Here is a 25,273-nt window from a genome sequence, read left to right as displayed (position 1 = left end):
AGCCAAAAGGGAAGCCCCTTAGACTCACATAGAAGTTACACACACACACACACGCACACACACGCACACACACATACACACAAATAGTAGAGTTCCCTCAAATCCTCCACCCAGCTTCCTCCAATGATAACATCTAATATAACCACAGAATTCTATCAAACCAGAGAAAGCATCCCTGGTTTCTTAAGACTTCTTAAGGAAGTCTTTCTTGAACTTCTAATCTAAATTTGTTTATTTTGTGTTTGCTTTCATCCAACTCCATTATTTATCTTTCTGGTGCTCATCTTAGCTTGAAATTACACATTCCATTTACATGGTTATTTGATAACTTTTCCTCTCCACCAGCCTGTAAGTTCTGTGAGTGCAGGAATCAAGCATACCTTTGCTTGATAGTGCGTCTCCAGCACATTCCACAGGGGCTCCATGTAGAGAGAGCTTACTGGATAACGAATACGTAGTTGACCAATTTTCAGTCAACTGGCTACCTAAACTCACTTACAGGTTTTATGAAAAATCTAGTGCCCTGCGTCTCAAACTTGAGCATGCATACAACCCACCTAGGGATCTTGTTAAAAATGTGGATTCTGATTCAGTAAGGGCCCAAGAGTCTGCAGGTGAAGCTGCTGCCAATGGTCTGTAGAACATGCTTAAAGTAACAAAGTCTCACAATGAAAAACTAATGAAAGAGCTTTAGGGTCTGTCTCCCATGACCACACTCCTTGTTTAGAAAGCTCTGAATGAAATTGGTAGCATCCCAGTTTGCTTCTGTTTTCCAGCTTTGGGGGATTCGGCTGCTTTCTGGCTTGTGGCATCTAATGCTCTCACCCTGTATCCTAAAAGCAACAAGACAGTCACTTTCCCTGATTGGCACGTTTTCTCTCACCCAGCAACATTCCTGTGCTCCTTGCAGGCATGGAGGCTGATAATGCCAAACTGTCCTCTCAGGCTCAGCTTTCACAAGGCATGAAATACATCAGTTCTAATTTTATTTATTTATTGTACTTTTTTTTTTTTTTTTGCAAAGGCAGCATCTTCAGAAACTATCCAAGAGTGAAAATTAAATATAGGGATTCAATTTGAAACGTTATCCCTATCAAAACAAAAGGGGAGAAAAAAACACAAAACCTACCATTGAAATAAAGGATATAAGCATAACACCTGACCTGACTCAGTGTAAAAAGGATTTTTTTTTTTTTTTGGTATCATCTTCGCTCTGTCTGTCTGTGTCTCTCCGAGAGAGTCAGTAACCATGGCTTCAGATCAAAGAAATAGAGAGGAGGAGGAAAGAAAGAGAGAAAACAGAGAGGTCCAAGTAGCAAACTGTTAGTAAAAATAACTGAGCATGTATTTATCAGAATCAGGCTCCAGGCTAGTCGGTTGCTCCCAGAAATCCAGTATCTATGTTATCTCTCTCTCCACATTCTGGGATTGGGTTTCCTCTTTTGTTTCTCCATTCTTTCTTACTGTTTAGTATATGAAACCCATCATTTGTATTCGGGGTCATACATCTAGTAGAACATATGCCCAAGTAATACAATTTTTAAAAGGTTTGTAGCAAGTTTTTTTTTTCTGATTTTAATGGGTTTAGGAATTTTGTCACCAATTCACTGAAACATGTGACACACAACAAAATCCCTCCTTATTTTGCTCATCACCCTGGGATGGATGGCAAATGCTTATCTGAGCTTGCTGTTGGAAGTTTAGTTTGAGTCTCATTTCAGATCTCCCTAGATTACGTTTTATAATTAATTTCTGTTTCATTTGAAATCTCCATATTTGAGGAGAGATGAGCTCTGGAAAGCTTTTGCTCTATGAGGGTCTGTGACCGACATAGATGTTTCTTGCTGACTATGCTCTGAAATCTGGATGTTTTGTAGTTTACACCCGTGACAAGGGTGTTATTCTTTCTTGTACTACCTCTCTGCCTTGGGAGGCAAGCTGAAGAGAGCAACCTCAATTACAGTCAATCATGGGTTGTATTATTGGAAAATTCTGAACGTATTTATTGTACTTGGCATTTGTTACTGGCCCCTGCATTCAACTGTGGACAAACTGATATATTGTCATCCTGGAAACAAAGATTTTACTGTTCAAATACTATGTGTGTGGGGGGGGGGGCGGGGAGAGAGAGAGAATGTGTACACACATATGGATGGCATGTACCTAATACATTAAAACTGCTACCCAGAATATGAAAATTGTATGAAGGAAACATACATTCTATTGATTTACCTAATATAGATATGTGTGTGTGTAAATGTAATGTATATAATGAGAAAATGTTGACCAAACTGTTAGATTGAAATCTTGAAAGGTCACATCTTATTTAATCTTGGTTCTGTGTATAAAGCATAGCTCAGAGCGTGGTACATTTAACATATATTGACTTAATGAAAATCTCCTTGTCACTGTATGGGCAGGTTTTCATAAAGAAGGGGCTGTAACCACAGGGTGTCTAGTCCCATAGGTCTAATGGATGAGATGAGCATGAGAAACTCACAGCTTCCTGAAATCCTGTGCCACGTTGTATGTATGCATAATCTGGGGGAAAAGAGCAAAACTTTTATCACAATTCTTTGCATGATAATTATCCATGGGTCTATAGTCTTATATTTGTGCTTGTCTATAGACATTATCTTGTCAGAGAACCTGTAATACCAAGTTTGAGCTTTATTGCTTCTCCATTTTATTTCTGGAATGAAAGACCTGGCCAGTGACCTGAATGTTTTCTGTACCCATGATGATCCATGCCAGCAGGGACAGGGGATGGGGGACAATTACTGGTCTCCTTGTCTATTTACATGAGTCACTAACCTTGTAACAGCTTGCCACAGGACTAATCTTCACTGAGGAAAAACAAGCTTAGCCCTTTAATAAACTGTGAAAATGGCTGCCCCCAAACTCTGAAATGAAACTCAAACCAGTATCTTATAAGCTGAGATAAAAATCAAAGGAAACTCCCAACTTTGTATAACCACTATCCCACTAATTCCGGCTATACGTGAGAACTGGATATCTCATTTCAACTTTTTTGTTTTCTACCCCTCCGATCAAATTTCCATATTGAATGTCTTGCATGTCAACACCTGGATCAGGGACCCCTGCTGAGACACTGTGGGAAGTTGACAGAGACCTCAGTTCTCATCAGTCCCCAGTGTATTAGCAATGAAGTGGTTTGAGGTTATACGATAAGCGTCAATCACTTTTATACCAACAGAAGTAGCAACACTGACAATAACAAGGAGAAGCAGTACTCTACTGTATCAAGTGAAAAGTAGGTCCACTTTCTGACTGTCATTCCCATTCCCTAAAGTTGGTATTTTTAAAAAAGTATGTCTTCTATTGTTGTTGGAAATTTAGTTTTAGTCTCATTTCAGATCTCCCTAGGTTACATTTTCTAATTAATTTCTGTTGTAATTGAAATCTCCATATTTGAGGGGAGATGAGCTCTGGAAAACTTTTGCTCTATGAGGGTCTGTGACTGACATAGACATTTCTTGCTGACTGTGCTCTGAAATCTGGATTTCATATTTTTTTGACTTATACAGAGAAATGTATGTCTATACATACATACACACAAATATTCATTTTATAAAACTCTTATGCCAAATTTGGTCTGGGCAAATTCAATAGCAAGTTAAAAATCTTTCCATATACTATATATACGTTTAGCAGTCCTGAATATTCACTGGAAGGACGGATGCTGAAGCTGAAACTCCAATACTTTGGCCACCTGATGCGAAGAACTGACTCATTTGAAAAGACCCTGATGCTGGGAAAGATTGAGGGCAGGAGGAGAAGCAGATGACAGAGGATAAGATGGTTGGATGACATCACCGACCCAATGGACATGAGTTTGAGTAAACTCTGGGAGTTGGCGATGGACAGGGAGGCCTGGTGTGCTGCAGTCCATGGGAGTGCAAAGATTTGGACACAACTGAGCGACTGAACTGAACTGACTGAGCCACTTAATGACTAATCACGACATAGGAACTCCATTATACAATCAACTGTAATTTTGTTAATCACTATCCCTGATGACTCAGATGGTTAGGAATCTGTCTGCAATGCAGGAGACCTGGTTTCCGTCCCTGGGTCAGGAAGATCCCATGGAGAAGGGAATGGCTAGCCATTCCAGTATTCTTGCCTGGATAATTCCAGGGACAGTGGAGCCTGCAAGGCTACAGTCCATGGGGTCTCAAAGAGTCAGTCATGACTGAGTGACTAACACTTCCCCACATCTCTAATAGACATATAGATGTTTGGCTATTTCAAACAATGTTGATACATACATGTACACACATGTTACTTACTTGGTTGGTAAGCATTCAGACAAGTGTAGGGAGCAAGCACTGCTCAAAGAAAAATTACCAAAGGGAAATTCTTAGGCCTGAGAGTGTATACATTTTTAATTTTCATAGACATTGTCACAATACCCTCTGAAATAGTTGCATCATCGTATACTCTCTGAATATGAGAATGCCTATGTTTACAAGCCCTCAGTAGTCCAGGAAATTATGAAAGATGTTTTAAACATAGCCCGTCTGATGAGCAAAAATGTGGCATATCCGTATTGTTTCTGTTTGCATTTATTTAATTAAGAGTGAGGTATTATATTTACCTAATTATTTGCATTTCCTTTTCAATGACCCTTCCCAAGGTATCAGATCTTTTTAATGTTCTTTCTAGAGAAGATCAAAATTTTTGCATTTTATTCAAATCTAAAAAATACCAAACTTGCTACCAGAGTCCCAACAATACTGGTACACCAATTGGCATTAATAGACCCCATGTTTCATAGCCTTCTTTTACCTTCTTCTTAAAAAGTTAATGTATTAATCACTTTTAGGCTTTTAGGGTAGGGCCGGGGAGTAGGTTAGACGTTTCCACTAATGGTCAGCTTTATATACTGATAGCTCTCCATCAGTGGAGCCGAATCCAGCCTCTATATCCTGAGACTGAATTAAATCTTAGAAACAAGAGTTTGGGGCCTAGTAGAAAAGAATAGATAGCTGTGTTGCTTTGCAGGCAAAAGGGGCCACAACAAGCTAATGCCCTCAAAATTGTATGTCCTCACCTGGAGGCGGGTAGTGAATAGTTTTATAGTAATGCTTCCAAGAGGGTGTGGCCATGATCAGCAGGTGGACATTCTTCTGATTGGTTTGGTGGTAAGGTAAGTGGGAGTCAGCATCATCAACCATCTAGTTCCAATGCGTCTGGGGTCTGTGTGCTTGTGGGCAGCATACAGTTAGTTTCTCCCACCTGGTGAGGGTTTCAGTATCTGCAAGACAGCTGGAAGATATTGTTTTGCATATCAGTTGAGGAACCTTCCCTCAGGAACCTTCCCTGAGGCTGCACTATTGTTTCTAGACTGTTCATCTCCAGTCTCAGCATCCCCCACCCTTCCTTAATTAGCAACTGTTTGAACCTCCTGTTGGAACTCCGTGGAGGCCTTGGAGACTGAAAGAAGCCTGTTTCCAGTAATCCAGAGATGGGGGACATAGAAGGCTTTTGTGCCCAGGAGCCCCACAGGGTCCTTCTTGGTTTCCTCACTTCCCAATAGATTTGCCAAATGCTTTCTTACCTCTCCTTCCCTATCCTCAAATCAAGCTTCCAGGCTTAGCGAGTTCAATGGTACCTACCACTTTGACCCTATTTTTCGTATTGCAAAAGTCTGTTGATTTCAAAGACTATTGATGTCAACTTGGCCTCTCTGATTTGTCAGCCTAAGGACAGCCCTGAAAACCAACCAGAAAAGCATGAAATAAGATAACACAGGCCTCCCCACACAGCAGTGAAAAGCCTGGCAGTGACAGTGCAGTCACAGGCTCAGCTGGGCAGCTTTCAAATTGGGTCCTTTGTATCCATTATGTGCCACTTCCTCTGCCTCCTGGGTGCCCACCCATGTGTGAGGAGGTCTGTGCCCTCAACTCCCAGCCTGAGGAGGAGAACACAGATGTACACGAGAGAAATTTGTCATCTCCAGATGGTGTGTGTGTGTGTGTGTGTGTGTGTGTGTGTGTGTATGTTCCAAGAAAATGTTACTAATGGATACTGAAATGTGAATTTCACATCATTTTCACAGGTCGTGAAATGTTATCCTTCTTAGGATTTTTTTCAACCATTTAAAAATGTGAAAGCCATCCTTGGTTCAAGCATCACACGAAAATAGATGACAAGCTGTATTTGGATGGACCAGAGTTGTGTCAGCCTCTGAACTACATGGTTGCAAACACAGTTAAAGCCCAAAGTGCCTGTTCCCGAAATGTATCCTCTGATAACCCCAACTAACCATTCTCCTTAAATGGGTATCTATCACTCCTAAATCCACATTAGTCACTCAGTTGTGTCCGACTCTTTGCAATGCTATGGACTGTAGCCCACCAAACTCACGTACTATTATCTTATGTGTAATATTGATTTCTATATTTCACACTTCATAGAAGTGGTGCCATGGCTTGTATACCCTTCCACCTTATTGCCTGGTACTTTGATTGGTGCTCTGTCCATGGTGCTGAATGGAGCTCCAGTGCAATTTTTTTTCACTGCTGTATTTCTTTACACTGTGTGATGATTCTGCTTATGTTATTCATTCCTATGATAGTGAATAGGAATTTAGGTTGCTGCCTGCTAATTCCTTTCTTTGCATGTCTCATCTCTTTCCACCTTCACCTTGACCTTGTTAGATCTCCAAATCTTAACTCTAGGACAAAGGACTGGATTTCTACTGGGTCTTCAAGCTCCTCCAAGACTCAGCAACACCAGTTCCTAAAACATACAATTTCTAAGAGTTTGAGAAATTTCTCGTGTTTCTGATTCCCAATTTAAAGCAAAACCAAAAGGTACATTGTAAAGGTCTTGCCATTTTTTTCATACCACCACTCTTCCTTTGCCCCATATGTTCTTAAGCAGCCAGGATGCCAGGGCTGTGCATTATACTCCTACTATTTGTTGCTGCTGCACTAGATACTTTTTGGCTACACTACTTACAGCAACTGTTGGGAATAGGTCCTCCCTCCTTTCTTTCCCTCGCACCTTTTTCCCACTTTCATTTTTATTCTCTTTCTTTCCTTTAATTATTTTCCTCATTGTAACTATGAGGAAAATGAGGTTTGCAGTGATTACATATTTTTGATTATATATTTTTGCCAATGCTGCAGGGCCAAAATTTGAAGCCAGGTCTGTTTTATTCCAGAGCTGTTTATTATTCATTTGAAAGGCATTGTTGGACATTGGTGGTATGCCAGGTGCCCTTCTAGGCATGAATGAGGGGGGATAAGGGATGTTCCAAAGGCCCCACTCTCATCAAGCTTACCTTCCAGTTAGGGGAGACAGGTTATGAGCATATGCATACTGCTAGATGGTGATAAGTTCTAGAAAGTGAAAAGCAAAGTCTATAAAGAGGGGCTGGTTGGAGAGGGGGAGCTGTCAAAGAAAGAATGTTTGATAAGGTGGCATTTGGTATTTCAGCTAAGTCTTTATGTAAGTAAGGGAGAGCGGTGGGTCTGCCACATGGACGAGCATTGTAGACAGTGGAACAGCATGTGTGAAGGATTTGGCCTATGGACATGCAGGAATAGCAGGGAGGCAGGGTGGCTGGAATACAGAAAAGACAAAATGTGTCATATCTTTCTATTTATTCCACTGCAGAAGGCAGGGATTGTGCCTACTGATCTTTCAGTTCAGTTCAGTCACTCAGTCGAGTCCAGCTCTTTGTGATCCCATGGACTGCAGAACACCAGGCTTCCCTGTCCATCACCAGTTCCTGGAGCTTGCTCAAACTTATGTCCATCAAGTCAGTGATGCCGTCCAGCCATCTCATCCTCTGTCGTCCCCTTCTCTTGCCTTCAATCTTTCCCAGCATCAGGGTCTTTTTTAATGAGTCAGTTCTTCATATTAAGTAGCCAAAGTATTGGAACTTAAGCTTCAGCATCAGTCCTTCCAATGAATAGTCAGGACTGTTTTCTTTTAGGATTGATTGGTTTGATCTCCTTGCAGTCCAAGGGACTCTCAGGAGTCTTCTCCAACACCCAGTTCAAAATCATCAGCTCTTTGGCACTCAGCTTTGTAATGGTCCAACTCTCACATCCATACATGACTACGGTGAAAAATCATAGCTTTAACTAGATGGACCTTTTGTTGGTAAAGTAATGTCTCTGCTTCTTAAAATACTGTCTAGGCTCGTCATAGCTTTTCTTCCAAGGAGCAAGTGTCTTGTAATTTCATGGCTGCGGTCACCATCTGCAGTGATTTTGGAGCCCAAGAAAATGAAATCTGTCACTGTTTCCATTGTTTCCTCATCTATTTGCCATGAAGTGATGGGCCTGGATGCCATGGTGTTAGTTTTTTTGCATGCTGAGTTTTAAGCCAGTTTTTTAAACCTCCTCTTTCACTTTCATCAAGAGGCTCTTTAGTTCATCTTTGCTTTCTGCCGTAAGGGTGGTGCCATGTGCATATCTGAGGTTATTGATGTTTCTCACGGCAGTTTTAATTCCAGCTTGTGCTTCATCCAGTCTGGCATTTTGCATGATGCACTCTGCCTACAAGTTAAATCATCAAGGTGAAAGTATACAGCCTTGACATACTCCTTTCTCAATTTGGAACCAGTCCGTTGTTCCATCTCCGGTTCTTTCCGTTGCTTCTTGACCTGCAGCTTTCTCATGAGGCAGGTTAAGGTGGTCTGGTATTCCCATCTCTTGAAGAATTTTCCACAGTTTGTTGTGATCTACATAGTCAAAGGCTTTAACATAGTCAATGAAACAGAACTAGATGTTTTTCTGTTGATTTTTATTAAACATTTATCATGTACCAAGCATGATATTCAGTATTGAGTATGATGAAAATAGCAAGTTAGTATAGACATGGTGGATTGAATATACCCACATGTTTCATCGGCCATTCCTTGAACCTGCCCTCTGTCCTCATATAACACATGAACACATGTAATGAGTAGTATACACCCATCCCCCAGAAACTCTGGAGAAGCCATGCTGTGTATTTTCTCTCCCATGTGCAAAGATGCTTTCATTTCTTTCTCCCTCCCCTCCCTCCTTCCCTCCATTTCCCACTTTCACTTCTATTTTCTTTCTTTCTTAGTATTTGTCCATTTTGCTGTCTCTGCCTCTCCCTCTCCCACCCCACCCACTTCATTGTAAATTCAGTTTGGAAAATTACTGGAATGAGCTTGCCCCTGGGTTTTTCATGGCTGGGTGAATCTTATGGATAGCTTGATTTCTTTTCTTGGCTTAAACTGGACTTCTAGTGTGGTGTTCTCACAAGACAGACAGCTAGCCCTCCCTGAGCCTGTCCCCAGTTCTTTCTCATGCCTCTGTGCTCTGGCCATTGCTCCTGCTTTCTGGAGTGATGTCCCCCCTCACTCCTCATCTCCATTCCAAGCAGCCTTCTAGGCTTTTCTCAGCTTTTCCATGAAGTGTTCCATGGGTGTGCCCATCATCATCTCTACACCAGTAGTTATCCCTCTGTGAGTCAGTCAGTAGTAAAATGGTTGCTGTTCTACAGCCCAGGAGAGCACAGCAGGTCTACAGCTCTGTATGACTCAAAGTAAAATAAAAGCAGAGTCACAGAAGAAATCCCCACACAGAGTAAATCCTCTGTGGAGAGGTTTGGAGACTAGACACCCGTCACCTGGGGGCCCACACACCTGCCCCTGAGCTCCTCGTAATGCACTCCCCCACTATATTATTCTTGGTGAGGGGCTTTCTGTACTTCTACAAAATTATCCTGCCCTCTTGTTTTCTCTCATGTCCCCAGTTCCTAGCCCCATGCTTGACAAAAATAGTGTATGATTCCAGAGCTTTCTATGTAGTAAGCATGGCCTCCTGAATGTCCAAAGACTAACAATACAAGCCAGCATTTAGAAAGTCACACTGGGCTGAAATCAGGAGATTGCCTAGAAGAAAGCAATGCCACAAGCTCATCATGCCAGAGGAAATTTGATCCAAGTTTGTAATTTTCACAGAAATTTCTTGTCCTCAATATAGTCTTTCAGGGGTCAATGCTGGAGTCTCACTTTTGAAGATCTCAGTTTCTAACTGGTATGTGCCGCAGAGGGTGCTAGACCCAGTTGGGAATGAAGTTTCTATGAGCACAAGATTGTTGAAACATGTATATGTTTGTGTGTGTGTGTGTGTTGTGGTTGGAAACTTTGATAGGAACATTCTAAAACAAACAATAGGACTGTAGAAAGAACGAAATAAAAATTTACAAACAGATTATGGGCTTTAAAAACTATTCTGCTTTAAGTTGAAAATTAATGGGGGATGGGAAAGAGTTTTAAAGTGTTTATGCTTACCAGCTTGGTTTATGGTTTTATTTAAGACTAAAGTTTTACAATATTAAACTGTTGTCCCTAAGCGTTGAGTTCTTTACCTGTAAAAGGTACCTTACTCTGGATTTTTTCCAAACTTTAAAAGAGAAAAAGCACGTGATGCACTCAGCACAGTTCCTGACCCAGAGGAGAGGTGGCTCTGGTGGTTTTGGAGGTTAATGCCACTCTTACTATAAATGAAGCCATTCTTGGAAGGAGAGATCTGCCTGAGCCTCTGGAAAATCTCCACAGAAAGCAGCCCAGGAAGTGTTAGGAGAAGATCACAGGAAAGGAAGAGGCAGTTCAAGCCCCAGGAGGGAGCTCTCTGAATGAACACAGAGTGTCAGTCAGCAATGCAAATGCTGTTTAGAAAAGGCAGAAACCCCGGAGACACAGACTTGCCAGCAGCATCACAGAGTTTTGATTGCTTGGGCAAGAGTGAGAAGGAAACAGGTCCCAGTGGGTAAAGGATGGTAAAGACCTTCAGATCTTAAAGTCAATAGTCTGATTTTTACCATCCTCCTTTGATTCTAAAATTCTAAGAAGCTTCATCTTATAGAGAAAAAGTCTGAAGCCTCGTCTGGTAAATGACCTTCTCAGAGTCACACAGCCTGTGAAAGAGAAAGAGACCGAGCTCAGACCTAGCCCTTCACTCCAAGGGGTGGGAGACCCTGCACAGCAACAGGGCTGCAGGCAGGCCACCCCGCATGCCAGGTGGCAGGATGACTTCTGGGTCATCTCATATCCGAGTTACCTTCCAGTTCTGCCTGACCACTACCTGCACAGAATACTTCTTTAGTTACACCGAGAATGCTTCTTCATGGTGTTTTAAAATTTCACATAAATAAATTAACCCAAATCAAAACATGAATATTAAAGAAAGCTATTGGGAGAATGGCATTGAAGCATGTATAATACCATATAAGAAACGAATCATCAGTCTAGGTTCGATGCAGGGTACAGGATGCTTGGGGCTGGTGCACTGGGATGACCCAGAGGGATGGTATGGGGAGGGAGGTGGGAGGGGGGTTCAGGATTGGGAACACGTGTATAGCTGTGGCAGAATCATGTTGATGTATGGCAAAACCAATACAATATTGTAAAGTTAAAAAAATAATAACAATAAAATAAAATTTAAAAAAAAAAAGAAAGAAAGCTATTGTCTCAGGTAGAAATGTCTATAGTACTTTGCAGTCGGTTCCCTTGAGACACAGTGAGCATACTGGTGATGAAAGCTGGGGATGGGGGACTTTGATCACAACCCCAGCTTCCACCGTGTGAGCACAGTCCAGCCTGACTCCAGACTGAATACATTTCCCGACTGTGGTTTTAAGCTCTCACAACCACTAGCGAGACGGCTCCTGTTTATACCTATCTTACAGACTTGAGCGGTAAAATGATTTGCTTAGGTTTACCAAGCTAAGCCTGCATTTAAGCCACTATACCCCTGCTCCAAGCCTGGCCTTTAAAAAGCAGCTTCCCTTCTTTAGAGCAGCACCGATCTGGGGGCATGGAAACTGCATTATGCCAAGCAGCAGCTGTTGCAGAGAGTGAGGGAGCTTAGAAAGAGCAGCACAGTGTCCTAATTACCTGCGGCAAGGAAAACATCTGCGTGGGAAAAGTAATGAAATTAATTCTAAAGTCTAGCGGTTGCCTACATTAATTGACGTTAATTAATGCCAAATTACAAGACACCTCCTATGGAATCGCATCATACACTCACCAGAATTGAATATGGAAAGAGTTCATCACACTTAATGCTATTACAGCAAGCCCCAAGGGGAATAAGAATGATCGGTCCCTCATTATGAAGTGCAGCCAATTTCTTTTTGTTTCCATTAGGAGGGGAACGAGAACAAACCAGGAGCACTTTACCATGGGCAGGCGGTTGGAATTGATCGGTTCCCCTTCAGCTTGTAGATTTCACTTTGAGCCACTCCGAGCAAGACATGGTTTCAAGACCTCTTCCCGGAGCTTTTCTTGGGTGCTTTGGTTGTACATTTTAAAATTCTCAGCATAAGAACAGCTCATTGAACATGTCTGCCTCACTGTGTGGCATGGGGAGTGGAGAGGGATGGAACAAGCAAAGGAGTCAGAGACAGTTCTCTAATTCTTAGGAGTAGAATCCCACAAGCCCACCATGACCCTTGGGCCGCCTTCCCTGGCTGCGAAGTGCTGGCCAGAGATTTGCATGCTGTCTGATCGTCTGCCTCTCTCATGTAACTGCCTCTGTACTAGCGTTGACGTCTAGTATATATTTATTATTCATTTTCCCCGTGCAAACATACATATGTAGATATCTATATATACCACTTGCACAAAATCGTGTCCATATGCACATATTTTGGTAACCTACTTTTTAAAAACTTTTATTTTGGAATAATTTTAGATAAACAGAGAAGTTACCAAGATAGTGCAGCTTTACCCAGCATCCCTTAATGCGAACATCTTATACAACCATGATCTATTTTTCAAAGCTAATAAATTAACATTGATACAACATTATTAGTTGATAACTATTTTATTTTATAAAATGTATTAAGAATGTCTATAAATCCTCTTATAAGGATTCATAACAAGCTATGCATGTTCTACAATCTATTTAGCTGTGCCTCAACTGTTGGCCATTTTGTTTTCTCTTACCTTTTTAAATTATAAACAACACTATGATGACTATCAAAGTAACTAAATCTTTGCATGGTTCATTAATTATTTCTTCAAGTCAAATTCTCAGAAATGAACTCACAGTCAAAAGAGATTTTAATAAATGTTGATCCGTATTGACAAATTACCTCATGAAAACATACAGTTGTTCTTTCTTCTTTCTCCTTTTCCTTTGTATCTAGGTTTGTCCATTGATAATTTGAAGCCAAAACATACTTAACGGAAATTGGCCCCAGACTTGCCGGGGTTTTTCATGCAATGTAGTGGGAATAAGCTGGAGAAGGGAATGGCAACCCACTCCAGTACTCTTGCCTGGAAAAATCCCATGGACAGAGGAGCCTGGTAGGCTGCAGTCCATGGGGTCACGAAGAGTCGGACAAGACTGAGGGATTTCACTTTCACTTTTCACTTTCATGCACTGGAGAAGGAAATGGCAACCCACTCCAGTGTTCTTGCCTGGAGAATCCCAGGGATGGGGGAGCCTGGTGGGCTGCCGTCTATGGGGTCGCACAGAGTCGGACACGACTGAAGCGACTCAGCAGCAGCAGCAGCCGCAGTGGGAATAAACCAGACTTGGAGTCTGGCCAACCCAGTGTGAAAACCCATTCTGCCCTTTCTATAATCTCCAGGAGCTTCCCTCTCTTTACTTGCAAAGTCAGTTGATAAATTATATGCCAGAGTATTGTGACGATTAAGTGTACCAAATGAATGTGAACATGCTTTAGAGTACTTGGCACATAAATTCGCAGCAAATATTAGTTTCCCTATTCTTTTAATTTCTCCCCAAATCCCTCAGATTCATAATTTCCATATAGTTAAGTTATAAATATAAAGAGTTTATTTTTATATTTTCCATCTTATGTTTGTTCAGGGACCTTTGAAGAGAAAGTTGAAATCTTAAGAAAGAAATTATTAGACAACACTACAAATAAAACAAGCACGGTGTACTCATCAAGAAATCCTATGAGTGGCAGTCTTACGAATTCTAATTGGAAAGTTGTATTTGTAATCTGAAGCCCGAGACTTCCTCAGTCAGAACCTTTGATTCAGATTGTTTTCATTCATTATCTCATGTAACAAGAAGCTTGAGAAAGGGCAGCTCTGGGTTCAGTACAGTCAGACGCTCAGTGATGTCATCAGGCAATGGGCCCTTTCCATCTCTTTGTCGTATTCATTGTGGAAGCTCAACTGTAAGACTCCTCCGTGCACAGAAAGGCTAGAACACTTCCAGACATCATATTGACACAGTGTTGTATGGGGGCTGAAGAAGGTTTTCTGCTGTGCCTCCCTGTAGCCCCTTATAACTTCTTGTTTACTAGAACTGGGTTTAAAAGGCCTCTCCTAAAGCAAATGATAGTAGGTGGAGTAGAAGACTTGGAGCAAACACAGACCCGAGAGAATTATTCCCAGCAGATCAGAGCTTCTGAGTGACATGGGAGAAAGATGAGCCACCAGATCCATATTGGCTTTTTTGGCAAAGAGGTAGGGAGGAATGAGTGTTGGACCAGATACCAGCAGTAATCAATAGTGAAATATAACTGGAATACTCAAATTCAGTTTTTTAAAGGACCTACAATGTGCCCCAACACGATCTAATCATTGTGAAAGGTTGCAGAAGAGAAAATAGAAACATTACAGTTTTTGTACAACTTCTGAGTTTCAAATCATTTAGCATATATATTATTTCAGTTAATTCTTAGAACCAAACTATGACATAGTTGACACTGGCATCCTCATTTGAGAAATGACAGTGAAGAGACTCAGGGAGGTGAAGCGGTGTTCTCTGAGTGATGCAACTAGGAAGTGACCATGGCAGAGCTCAAACCCGGGTCTCACAGATGCCAGTCTCCATTTCTATGACCCTGAGCTGCCTTCTGAAAGGCAGGCGTCAACTGAAAGCTCTGCAAGGGTCTGATGGGGTATGAAATGGCGAGGGAAAGATTTTGTGTCCCACAAAGAGAAGTGTTCTGGGAGGAGATGAGTCCCAGAAATTCTCTTCAGAGATGAAGATCATGAATTATGTCCTAAAATGAAACTTTAATAATTAAAGTTATGATAATTAATGGAATCAAGATTGCCGGGAGAAATATCAATAACCTCAGATATGCAGATGACACCACCCTTATGGCAGAAAGTGAAGAGGAACTAAAAAGCCTCTTGATGAAAGTGAAAGAGGAGAGTGAAAAAGTTGGCCTAAAGCTCAACATTCAGAAAACGAAGATCATGGCATCCAGTCCCATCACTTCATGGGAAATAGATGGAGAAACAGTGGTAACAGTGTCAGACTTTATTTTTTTGGGCTCCAAAATCACTGCAGATGGTGACTGCAGCCATGAAATTAAAAGACGCTTACTCCTTGGAAGAAAAGTTATGACCAACCTAGATAGTACATTCAAAAGCAGAGACATTACTTTGCTGACTAAGGTCCGTCTAGTCAAGGCTATGGTTTTTCCTGTGGTCATGTATGGATGTGAGAGTGGGACTGTGAAGAAGGCTGAGCACCGAAGAATTGATGCTTTTGAACTGTGGTGTTGGAGAAGACTCTTGAGAGTCCCTTGGACTGCAAGGAGATCCAACCAGTCCATTCTGAGGGAGATCAACCCTGGGATTTCTTTGAAAGGACTGATGCTGAAGCTGAAACTCCAGTACTTTGGCCTCCTCATGCGAAGAGTTGACTCATTGGAAAAGACTGTGATGCTGGGAGGGATTGGGGGCAGGAGGAGAAGGGGACGACAGGGGATGAGATGGCTGGATGGCATCACTGACTCGATGGACGTGAGTCTGAGTGAACTCCGTGAGATGGTGATGGACAGGGAGGCCTGGCGTGCTGCGATTCATGGGGTCACAAAGAGTCAGACACAACTGAGAAACTGAACTGAACTGATAATTAATTAATATAATTAATAATTAAAATTGCATACATTTATATAATTTATATAATTATAATTTTATATAAAATTTTATATTTTATATAAAATTTTTATAATTATAATTATATACAATATAATACATAAGATAATATATAAATATAACATGTTTGGAATATATGATTATAACATAATATATATTTATAATTTATATAAATTTACATATTTATAGTTACAATTAATATAATTAATTAATATAAGAATGCCTAAAAAAGTAGATGGGGAAGGGAGAGTGGAAGTCTTTTCCTTAGTCGTTCTTTGGAGGACTAGATGGGTTAAAATATATACTTGAGAGCTATTTCCATCCCCGCACTTGGTAGCAGGATAAAGGAAGACTGGATAAAGCTCTCCTCCTTCCCTCTCAGAACTTATCAGCAACTGTCAGCCATTGGTCAGTTGGAGCAAATGTGCATGTCGCCCCCTCGTGGCACTGCTTGTAGAGTACACGTTTGCCCAGGTTAAAGTAATGCTAGAAAAGTGTTCTTGGCTGGCGAATCCCAGGGACGGCGGAGCCTGGTGGGCTGCCGTCTATGGGGTCACACAGAGTCGGACACGACTGAAGTGACTTAGCAGTAGCAGCAGCAGTGCTAGAAATTTCCTTCAGGGAAGTCGTTAGTGAATCCTTATATCCAACACAGCATACAATTGCCTACCCCCATTTCATGTAAATAATCATGTCCTTATTTCTCCATTTGGAAGAGTATATTTCTTCATACATCCTTGAATGTCCTAAAATCAAACTCACTCATTCATTAAACATCAGAAAAAGGTAAAATAATTTCCTTTTTCGTTCAAAAAGACATATTCCAGTAAAGTGGCATGTTCCAAAGAATATTTATTTATTATGTACTATGTGCTAATTTGTTTCATACTTCGATTGTGATAAGTTCCATGAAGGGAATTAATAGGATGGAGTATTGTTGAAAAGCAATCATAGGAGACCCCCAGAAATAACAGTAAGCTGAAATCTAGACCTTTTTTAGAGAACAACCTGGGGAGAAGCCTTTAGAACAGAGGGAATACAAATGTAAAGCCTCTTAAGTGGCAGAAAATTTGGCCAAATTTTTAAACATATTTTAGGCCAGATTAGAAGAATCACTTGGAGAGAAGAGATTAGCATGAGGGGAGGTTGAAGCAGCACTGACGGAAGGTTTGAATGTATTCGGGAGTTCTGCAAAAGGGAGGTCTGAGTGACGTCTGATTCACAGAGAGGGCAGAACAGCTGTGGCTGAAAAACAAGACAGCCTCCCTGGTACAATATATTACTCCTGTCCACAGCAGGGGTCAAATCTGTTAAGAGTCCTTTTTACTGGCATGTGTATCACCTGCTCTCATCTCAGGTGAGAGGCAGGGTCTTAGTTTCCTCAACTATAAAATGAGAGCAATGTTTTTGAGTATGGAAGCTCTTCTCAATTCTGTTTTATTTCCAATTAGTAATAGAAGAAAAACCTTTATCTTGACCTAGGGCCTTATTGTTTATAACAGTGTACTTCTAGTACGAGATGACCAATGATTGCATGTATGTTTGTATGTTTCCCTATTTATCAGAGTATGGAGGTGAATCCTATTAATAAGGAAAATAACTAAAAGAGCACAAGTATTATTGCCAGCTTTTGAATTTTTTTTTCACTTTGGTTTGGAAGGAAAAAAAAATAGTTAATAGAATTTAGTATTCTAGGATGACAGGAGTTGGTGGAGGCACTGGGAAATGGTGGTGGTGTTGATGGCAAGTGAGTAAAATAATCATGAAAATTTAAACAATGATAATAACAACAGTAATATAGTTAATAGAGAATGTGAGGTTTGTTGCAAGAATTGCAGAAAGCAAGAGAATGGAAAATGTCTACTCTGACTCTGTATACTGTGTGTAGACCACCCCACCCGCATTTTTTCTTTTTCTTTTTTTTCAGATTCACAATACCTAACATGCCGAATGCAGAACTGCACAGAGGCCAACAGAAATAAACCTTTCCCAGGCTACATTGACCCAGACTCTCTGATTGTCCAGGATGATTATGTGTTTGTTCAGGTATGAAAGATCTGCTTCCGCTGATTGTCTCACAGACATTTCCCTTCCCTGCTTCTAATGCAGCCCCTTCACCTGCCTGCCCTCCCTGAAGAACAATAGAGAAAGAAGCAAAGGCATTCTTTTTTTTAACAAAAGGAACATTACCAAGTTGAAGCTTCTATACTAACAGAATAGTAATTCCTTCTATTGCCTGTGAATGTGAAGTTATTGCTTCTTAGTGAAAGAATTCGGAGAGAAAGTAATTGGTAAGAAGTGGATGTATTTGGAGAGAAACATAGTCCACAGACAGCGTGTGGGCCATCTCAGAGGGTAAGTGAGAGTTTAGAGGTATGGCGCAGTTAGTTTTTACAGCCTGGGTAATTTCATAGGCTAATCCGTGGGAGGATTATTCCAGTTATTTGGGGGAAGAACCGGCATTTCCAGGAACTGGGCCGTCACCCACTTTTGACCTCTCACGGTTGCCCTCAGAACTGTCTGGCACTGGTTGGTGTGTCTTTTAGCGTGCTAATGTAGTCAGTGAGTGTATAATGCAGCTCGTGGTGCCTTGGAAACACAATCTTCCAGCCATCTTGGACCCAGTTGGTTCGAATCAGTCTTTGTCATGTCTTATGAAGTGTCATTCTTTGAAAGGTTCTGCCCTGCCCTCTTCCCTCCTGTTTCACTTCCTTGGGGCAGTGTCTGGAGGATGTGTTAAAACAGGGTCCTGGGGACATTGCCCTGAATACTCAGGTTGTCCCCAGAGCTACGCACACTTACATTCATCCTCGTCACATCCCCTGCATTCCAGAGAGGCTCCCTTCAGTCGTCAATGGGACTGAGCAGATACGTCAGTCTCTTCCTAGAGCAGTCAGCCAACAAGCCCCCTCTTCAGAACCTGCCTTAAAAATAGCCAGGCGGTCACACGCTGTGGGGTGGCTGGAGGTGGTTAGCCAGTAATCAGCCATTATTGTCAGGCACTGCAGTGATTAGGATCAAGAGAATGCAGAGGAGACATTCAGGTGGGTGTTTCACTTCCAGAGAGAGCAGAGAACAGTTTGAGAAACTGAGGGCTCAGGGGCAATTAGAAGACAGAAGGAACAAGTATCCTTTGGTTTCATTTTGCAGTTAATAAAACTTTAAACTTGTTTGGACAAAACATTTAAAACCTCAGTTGTTGCTTCTCATGTTGCTCTTCATGTTAAAATTGACAAAGTTACTATTGCTAAATAGTTTATATATAATACACATGCTGCTAAGTCGCTTCAGTCGTGTCCGACTCTGTGCGACCCCACAGACGGCAGCCCACCAGGCTCCCCGGACCCTGGGATTCTCCAGGCAAGAACACTGGAGCAGGTTGCCATTTCCTTCTCCAATGCAGGAAAGTGAAAAGTGAAAGTGAAGTCGCTCAGTCATGTCCGACTCCTAGCGACCCCATGGACTGCAGCCTACCAGGCTCCTCTGCCCATGGGGTTTTCCAGGCAAGAGAGTGGGGTGCCATTGCCTTTTTTCACTATGATTGAGACATTCTAGACACTACTGTATTTACTTGGGCAAGAAATTATAATTTAGAATATTTGATCCCATATATTGAAAAGCAAATGTTCAAATTCCTTGTACTTTTAAACTATTTCACAATTACACACACACACACACACACACACACACTTCCTTTTTTCTTCAGGAAAATGAGTAATGAGCACTCTGATAACTTCAGCATCAAATTATCAAGTGACATTAAAATGGAAAATGGTTACCCATATTGGTTCTATATATAATTCATTTCTCCATCAGTGTTGCTTCCAGAGACCTTTCCTATTTTCTATTAACAATTTATAATCCACATATATGATGTACAAGTGAGAATCAAGTGTGCATTTAGAGTTTTATATATATTTTTACCCAGGCCGCTATGAATATATAACCCATTGCTAGGACTGAGAGAGAGCTGGCCACATCATGGTGACTATGTAACTTTCCAGTCACAGTTTTATGTGTCTGATGAAAATTCACCCAGAGCATTTGTTGACATTCTGAGTATGCAAACCAACTGACTTCAAACTCCAGGTGTTTATATGAGTTAAGAGTGGCAACAGGAATCCAGAGAAACTGAGAGTAAAATGGTGGTTTTCAGAGGCTAGGGAAATGGGGAGATGCTGGTCAAAGGGTATACATGTCTAGCTATAAGTTCTGGGGATGTAGTATACAGCATGGTGGCTACTATATTATATACTTGAAAATTATTAAGAGAATAAGTCAGAAATGTTATCAACATACACACAGACATACACATATACAATCTTAATTAGATGAAAAGACAGAGGTGATTGCTAACCTTATATGTGGTAAACATTTCATAATATATATGCATCAAATCATATTGTACACTTTAAAACTGCATATGTTATGTGTCAATAATATCTCATTAAAGGTGGATTAAGGGAGAGTTTGGCAGTGCAGCCCTGATACCTCATTCCTTATGGTGCTCAACTGAGATGGAGACCACACTGCTCCTCCCCCTCCCTCAGACCCACAGGGTTTTTTGGGCTGTAGATCCTGGACGGACCTGGGGCGGTAGCTCACCATTCTCTTCCGGCGGGGGAGATGGAGAATGAGTTAGAACCATGGTCCTGGCTTGGCTTTCCGTCTAGCACGTCAGCAGCACTGCTGTGTGGGGGACGTGCACACAGCCAATTGTGTGACTGCCCCAAACTGAAATTCAGTGCCCGGGGATGGGGGCTCCGGTCCTGCCACTGTGTGACCTGGCCCATTCCCTTTTGGTATGGCACAAGGACCTGTTGGTGTGGTCACAGTCTTGGGGCTAGAGAGAGCTGGGTTGCTGAGGGGCTCTGATCCCAAATACCCTCAGGCTTGTGTCAGTTAAAAGAAAAATAACCAAAATTCTTTCCTGACTTCTGAGCCACAGGGCAAGTCGAAGAATTGTGTTTCTGTCAAGGGGGTTCACGTTGGGCCTCTGACCAACTCACACACACCGAGTTGTTTTGGAACTGGATGCCAGAGCTTTACACTTGCCCACAGTAGTCACTCGCGCTGTTGCGTTGGTACCTACCCTTTCCGTGCAGGGACTGTTCTTCTGTGACCTGTAACTGTGGTAGTGACTCATTTTACCACCTTGGTGTTTTCGTTGCAGCTGACATCAGGGGGACGGCCACATTACTACGTGTCCTACCGAAGGAATGCGTTTGCCCAGATGAAGCTCCCCAAATATGCTTTGCCCAAGGTATGGCCTGATCAGCTTCTCTATTTCAGTACCTATTCTTTTTCCCAAGGACACTTTCAGCCTCTTGTAGTTATTTTTTAAAAATCCCCCATCTCCATTTCTCAAATTCACTTATATTCTTTTTCGCCAATCTCACTATCTTCCTTTCTCTCTCAGTGGTCCCTCCCTCTCATAGCCCTCTTTTCCTCTCTCTTTCTCTGATTCTTCGGAATTCTTACTGTAGGGACATCTGAGTAAACTGATAACCGATTTGCTTTTGCTTAAGTGGTATATATTGGTTTTTAGCAAAACAGAAACTATGCTTTGGACACACAGTATATCAGAGCAACAGGTGTGATACATATGTATTCTGACCTGTTATTATTTATAAAGTGGTACGGTCACTATATCACAGATACAGTGATACAGCTTCTGACCTTTGTTTTCCCTCCCAGTGGAACTTATGAGACTAGTTGTCTTTAGGGTTCAGCGACACAGCTAATTTTTAAAACCTCCCCCAAAACGTACTCTTTTGAAAATAGAGGCAGACAAGAGACTCCCAACAGCTAACATCCCCAGGCTGTCTCTCCATAAACACTGAAGAACTGTGTTAATACGGAGCGCCACCTAGTGGAAGCGAAACTTATTTAGGAGCTCAAAGTTGTGGATTTGCTGTCTTGTTGCCACTGTGATGTATTTTAAGTGGCCGTAAATTGTTAATGCATCGTGCCTTTTTTTCTAGCAACAACCACTGAAATGCGTCTTCATTTAAAAAAGATTTTGTTGCAGTATAGTTTATTTGCAGTATTATATTAGCTTCAGGTGTACAACATAGTGAGTCAATATTTTTTCTAGGTTATATACTCCATTTAAAGTTATTATAAAATAATGGCTATATTTTCTTGTACCGTATAATGTACCCTTATTTATTGTATACATAGTAGTTTATGTCTCTGAATCTCATGCCTTTATCTATCCCCTTTACCATTGCCTTTCCCCACTGGTAACCACTCTTGTTCTCTGTATCTGTGACTCTGCTCCTCTTTTGTTACATACATTTGTTTGCCTTATTTTTTAGATTCCACATATAAGCAATAGCAGAGAATGTGTCTTTCTCTAACTTATTTCATAAGCATGATTCTCTCTTGGTCCATCCTCACTGTCGCAAAAGGCAAGATTTCACTCATTTTTATGACTGAGTAATATTCCATTGTATGTTGATATGTATAATGGGGTACATACGTGTACACACACATATGTGTAGTTACATGTATATATATTTGGGTGCATTTATCTTTTTTGATTAGTGTTTTGTGTTCTTTGACTATATACCCAGCAGTGAAATTGCTGGATCGTGTGGTAGTTCTATTTTTAGTTTTTTGAGGAACCTCCGTACTATTCTTCACAGCGACTGCGCCAATTTACATTCCCATCAACAGTATACAAGGGTTCTCTTTTCTCTGTATCCTTGCTAATGCTTTGTAGACTTTTTGATGATAGCCATTCTGACATGTGGGTGTGTTGATCATGAAACAAGGGAGATGTATGTGGCTATAAGAAGGGGATAGTGTAGGTTTGAATGCAGCTCAGCTTTGAAATCTTTGGTTGAACAAAGAGCATCAATAACTTCTTTTCAATTGTATTTCCATGACTCTGTGTCTTGCGTTTTTATCCCTGAGTTTGTAATATGCTTTCTTGGACCAATACCAGCTTCCTGCCCGGGGACCCTGTGATAGATCCAGCACAAGGGCACAGCAGGTCTTCTCTCCCAGGAGAGCCAGTGGCTTCTCCAGGCAGAATTCTCCTTCTTGGCCATCACTCTGCCCCTAACCCTAGCGTAGTGAGAGGTGAGCTGTAAACCTCAGCCCATTAGAGATAATAACACACATTAAATTATGCTGTTAACTTCAAAAAACTATTTCCATGTGAGTAGTTACTATTTTCAGCTGCTAAGAGATTAATAACAGTGGTAATTGCCCAGAACTGTATGCCTGTGCCTGTATATGTTTAAATGCTCCTCATTCGTGATTTAGCTTGAACTATTTTACAAAAAGACAAACACAACATTGGAGTTGTGCCTTAGATGAGAATTTGATAAAGTCAGTAAAAGAAAAATTCAGTGTTGTTAACATTTCCCTCAGTAATCTTTTAGGGAAGTCCATGAGGGAGATGATCATGGTATCTTGGTAAGTTCAACAGAGATGGTGGTTTTGTTTTGTTTTGTTTCCCTTGAGCACTGAAATAAGTTTCTGACTTTGATTGACCAACAAATGAAGTAGTTGGCTTGCAAGATTTACACCTTTAAAAACAAGAATACACTCAATGCAGTGAGATGCTTCTGTTCAAGAGGCGTGTGGGAATTGGGACCAAATCAGGAAACAGCATATCTGAGCCACTCATCTCTTGCTTACTTCCTCTTGGGAATATACTTTGTGAGTGGAATAAGTTTCAGCTAAACTAAATGCTGCTTGCTGCAGAATCAAGGCTAAAATAGGTCTGTGGACTCCCAGACCAGCATTCCTTGTATTATACTCTTCTACTCTCAAAATAAACTAATAGAGTCTATAACTAAAAGGGAGCAGCACCGCCCACCCCCCAGATTTTTATACACTGAATAGCGTCCAAAGAAAAAGTCCCATTGATCTAAGTTGTCTCAGAAATGGTAGTTTAAAATCAAAGAAATCACTTTGGGCCCTTGGCTGGAGTGTTAGGAATTGCATACTTTGCATTGCTTTTTCATTGGCATCACACCAATCACTGTGGATCATCGCACCCAGTGGTATTGTGCCAAGCTGGAAGGAGAAGTTTTACTTTGAGCCTAAATCAGCTATCTGCACCCCATCCCCACTCCACTGTCCCAGATGAGCGTTTTCCATTACTCAGTCTCATCTGAGGTCTGAGGATAAGAATGCAGTGATTAAATTAGCTTGTTCCCAGAAAAATCATAGCCACTATAGCAAATGAATATATTATTTGGTCCGAGTAGGTGTTTATTATTTAAAGCAAAGAGATGCCTCATTACAATCCCATTATACCTTCAAAGAGAAGCCTCAGCTTGGTTGGAGTGATCCATGGCAAAGATGCATGTTTCATGACCTGCTATCAAACCTTTTCCTGCTGCAGCAGGAAAGGAGCAAAGCTCCATGCTCCCTGAAGGAACGGAGACAAAAGCCAGCACTTCCATGATCAGATTTTCTTTAGTCATCCCCTTCCATTGCATCAGCTCTAAAAAGACTGAGGTTAACCTGGGCTGTATTAAAAAATAATAATAATACAGTGGCAAAGATGATCGGAAAGCAGGGGTGGGGAGATTTTAATATTGCTGTTACTGTTAAGAGCATGAGGCCCAGCAGAAGGAGAGCTAGTGACCATTTTCCTCCCTTGACATACTTGGAGCTCATTCTGAGCTACTCAAGTGAGATAAATGAGGCAATACATATGAAAGTGCTTTGAGCATTTTGGAGGACAGATACTCTATAAAAGCAAGGTAATATTATTATTAGTATGGATCTAGTTGTCTGTGTTGGAGAAGATCGATGTGAACTGGGGTGTGGGTGATGAAAAGGCTGCTTGATTCACAGCGAGAGACCCTAATTCCAGACCTAGATCTGTCACTCACCTGCTCTGAACCTTGGGAGGGTTTATCAGTTTCTGTTTTTTTTTTTTCTTCTTTTTTTTTTTTTTTTTTGCATTTTTAAAATACAGAGCTTAGATTCACAATAATACTTTCTCAAATGTGTTACTCAATAAAATGCCTTTAGAGATGCTTCATGAAGATTTGGTTTATGATTGAAAGTTTAAAAAAGGAAATAAACTTAATTCCATGCTTCTTGTCTGGGGACTACTAGAAGCTCACCAGTATTTAAAGGTTCTAGGATGTCCTGCAAGCAAGAAAGCTGTATAATTTGCATTCATCAAAACATTTTACAGAGGGAACCATTAAAAAAAAAAAACTTAAAATCCAACAATATTGATGTCCTATGGAACGGACATTGGGAAATGCTCTAAAAGAGCTCAGAGTTCACTTCTTGGTCTAAAATTTTGTGTCTCAGTACGAGCTTTCAACATGAAGTGCCATTTTGGGAGAAATAGCATGTTTTCCTGATATAAGTGGATGTAGACAAGAAAAG

At 41.1% G+C, this 25,273-nt stretch overlaps 1 protein-coding gene across 4 annotated transcripts in view; it reads left to right on the top strand.

Moving 5' to 3' along the window:
• The window catches only part of SORCS1 (sortilin related VPS10 domain containing receptor 1), a 578,836-nt gene that overhangs the window by 423,044 nt on the left and 130,519 nt on the right, over positions 1-25,273 (top strand). For all 4 annotated transcript variants that reach the window (XM_069568056.2, XM_069568058.1, XM_069568054.1 and 1 more), the window contains exons 7-8: positions 17,829-17,947; positions 21,075-21,164. In XM_069568056.2, the coding sequence (XP_069424157.1) occupies positions 17,829-17,947; positions 21,075-21,164 (209 nt within the window). The remainder of the gene's footprint in view (positions 1-17,828; positions 17,948-21,074; positions 21,165-25,273) is intronic.

This window comes from Ovis canadensis, chromosome 22, assembly GCF_042477335.2.
Source record: "Ovis canadensis isolate MfBH-ARS-UI-01 breed Bighorn chromosome 22, ARS-UI_OviCan_v2, whole genome shotgun sequence".
Taxonomy (NCBI): Eukaryota; Metazoa; Chordata; class Mammalia; order Artiodactyla; family Bovidae; genus Ovis; species Ovis canadensis.
The sequence above is the reverse complement of the archived record's forward strand: the minus strand, read 5'-3'. Positions and strand labels throughout refer to the sequence as shown.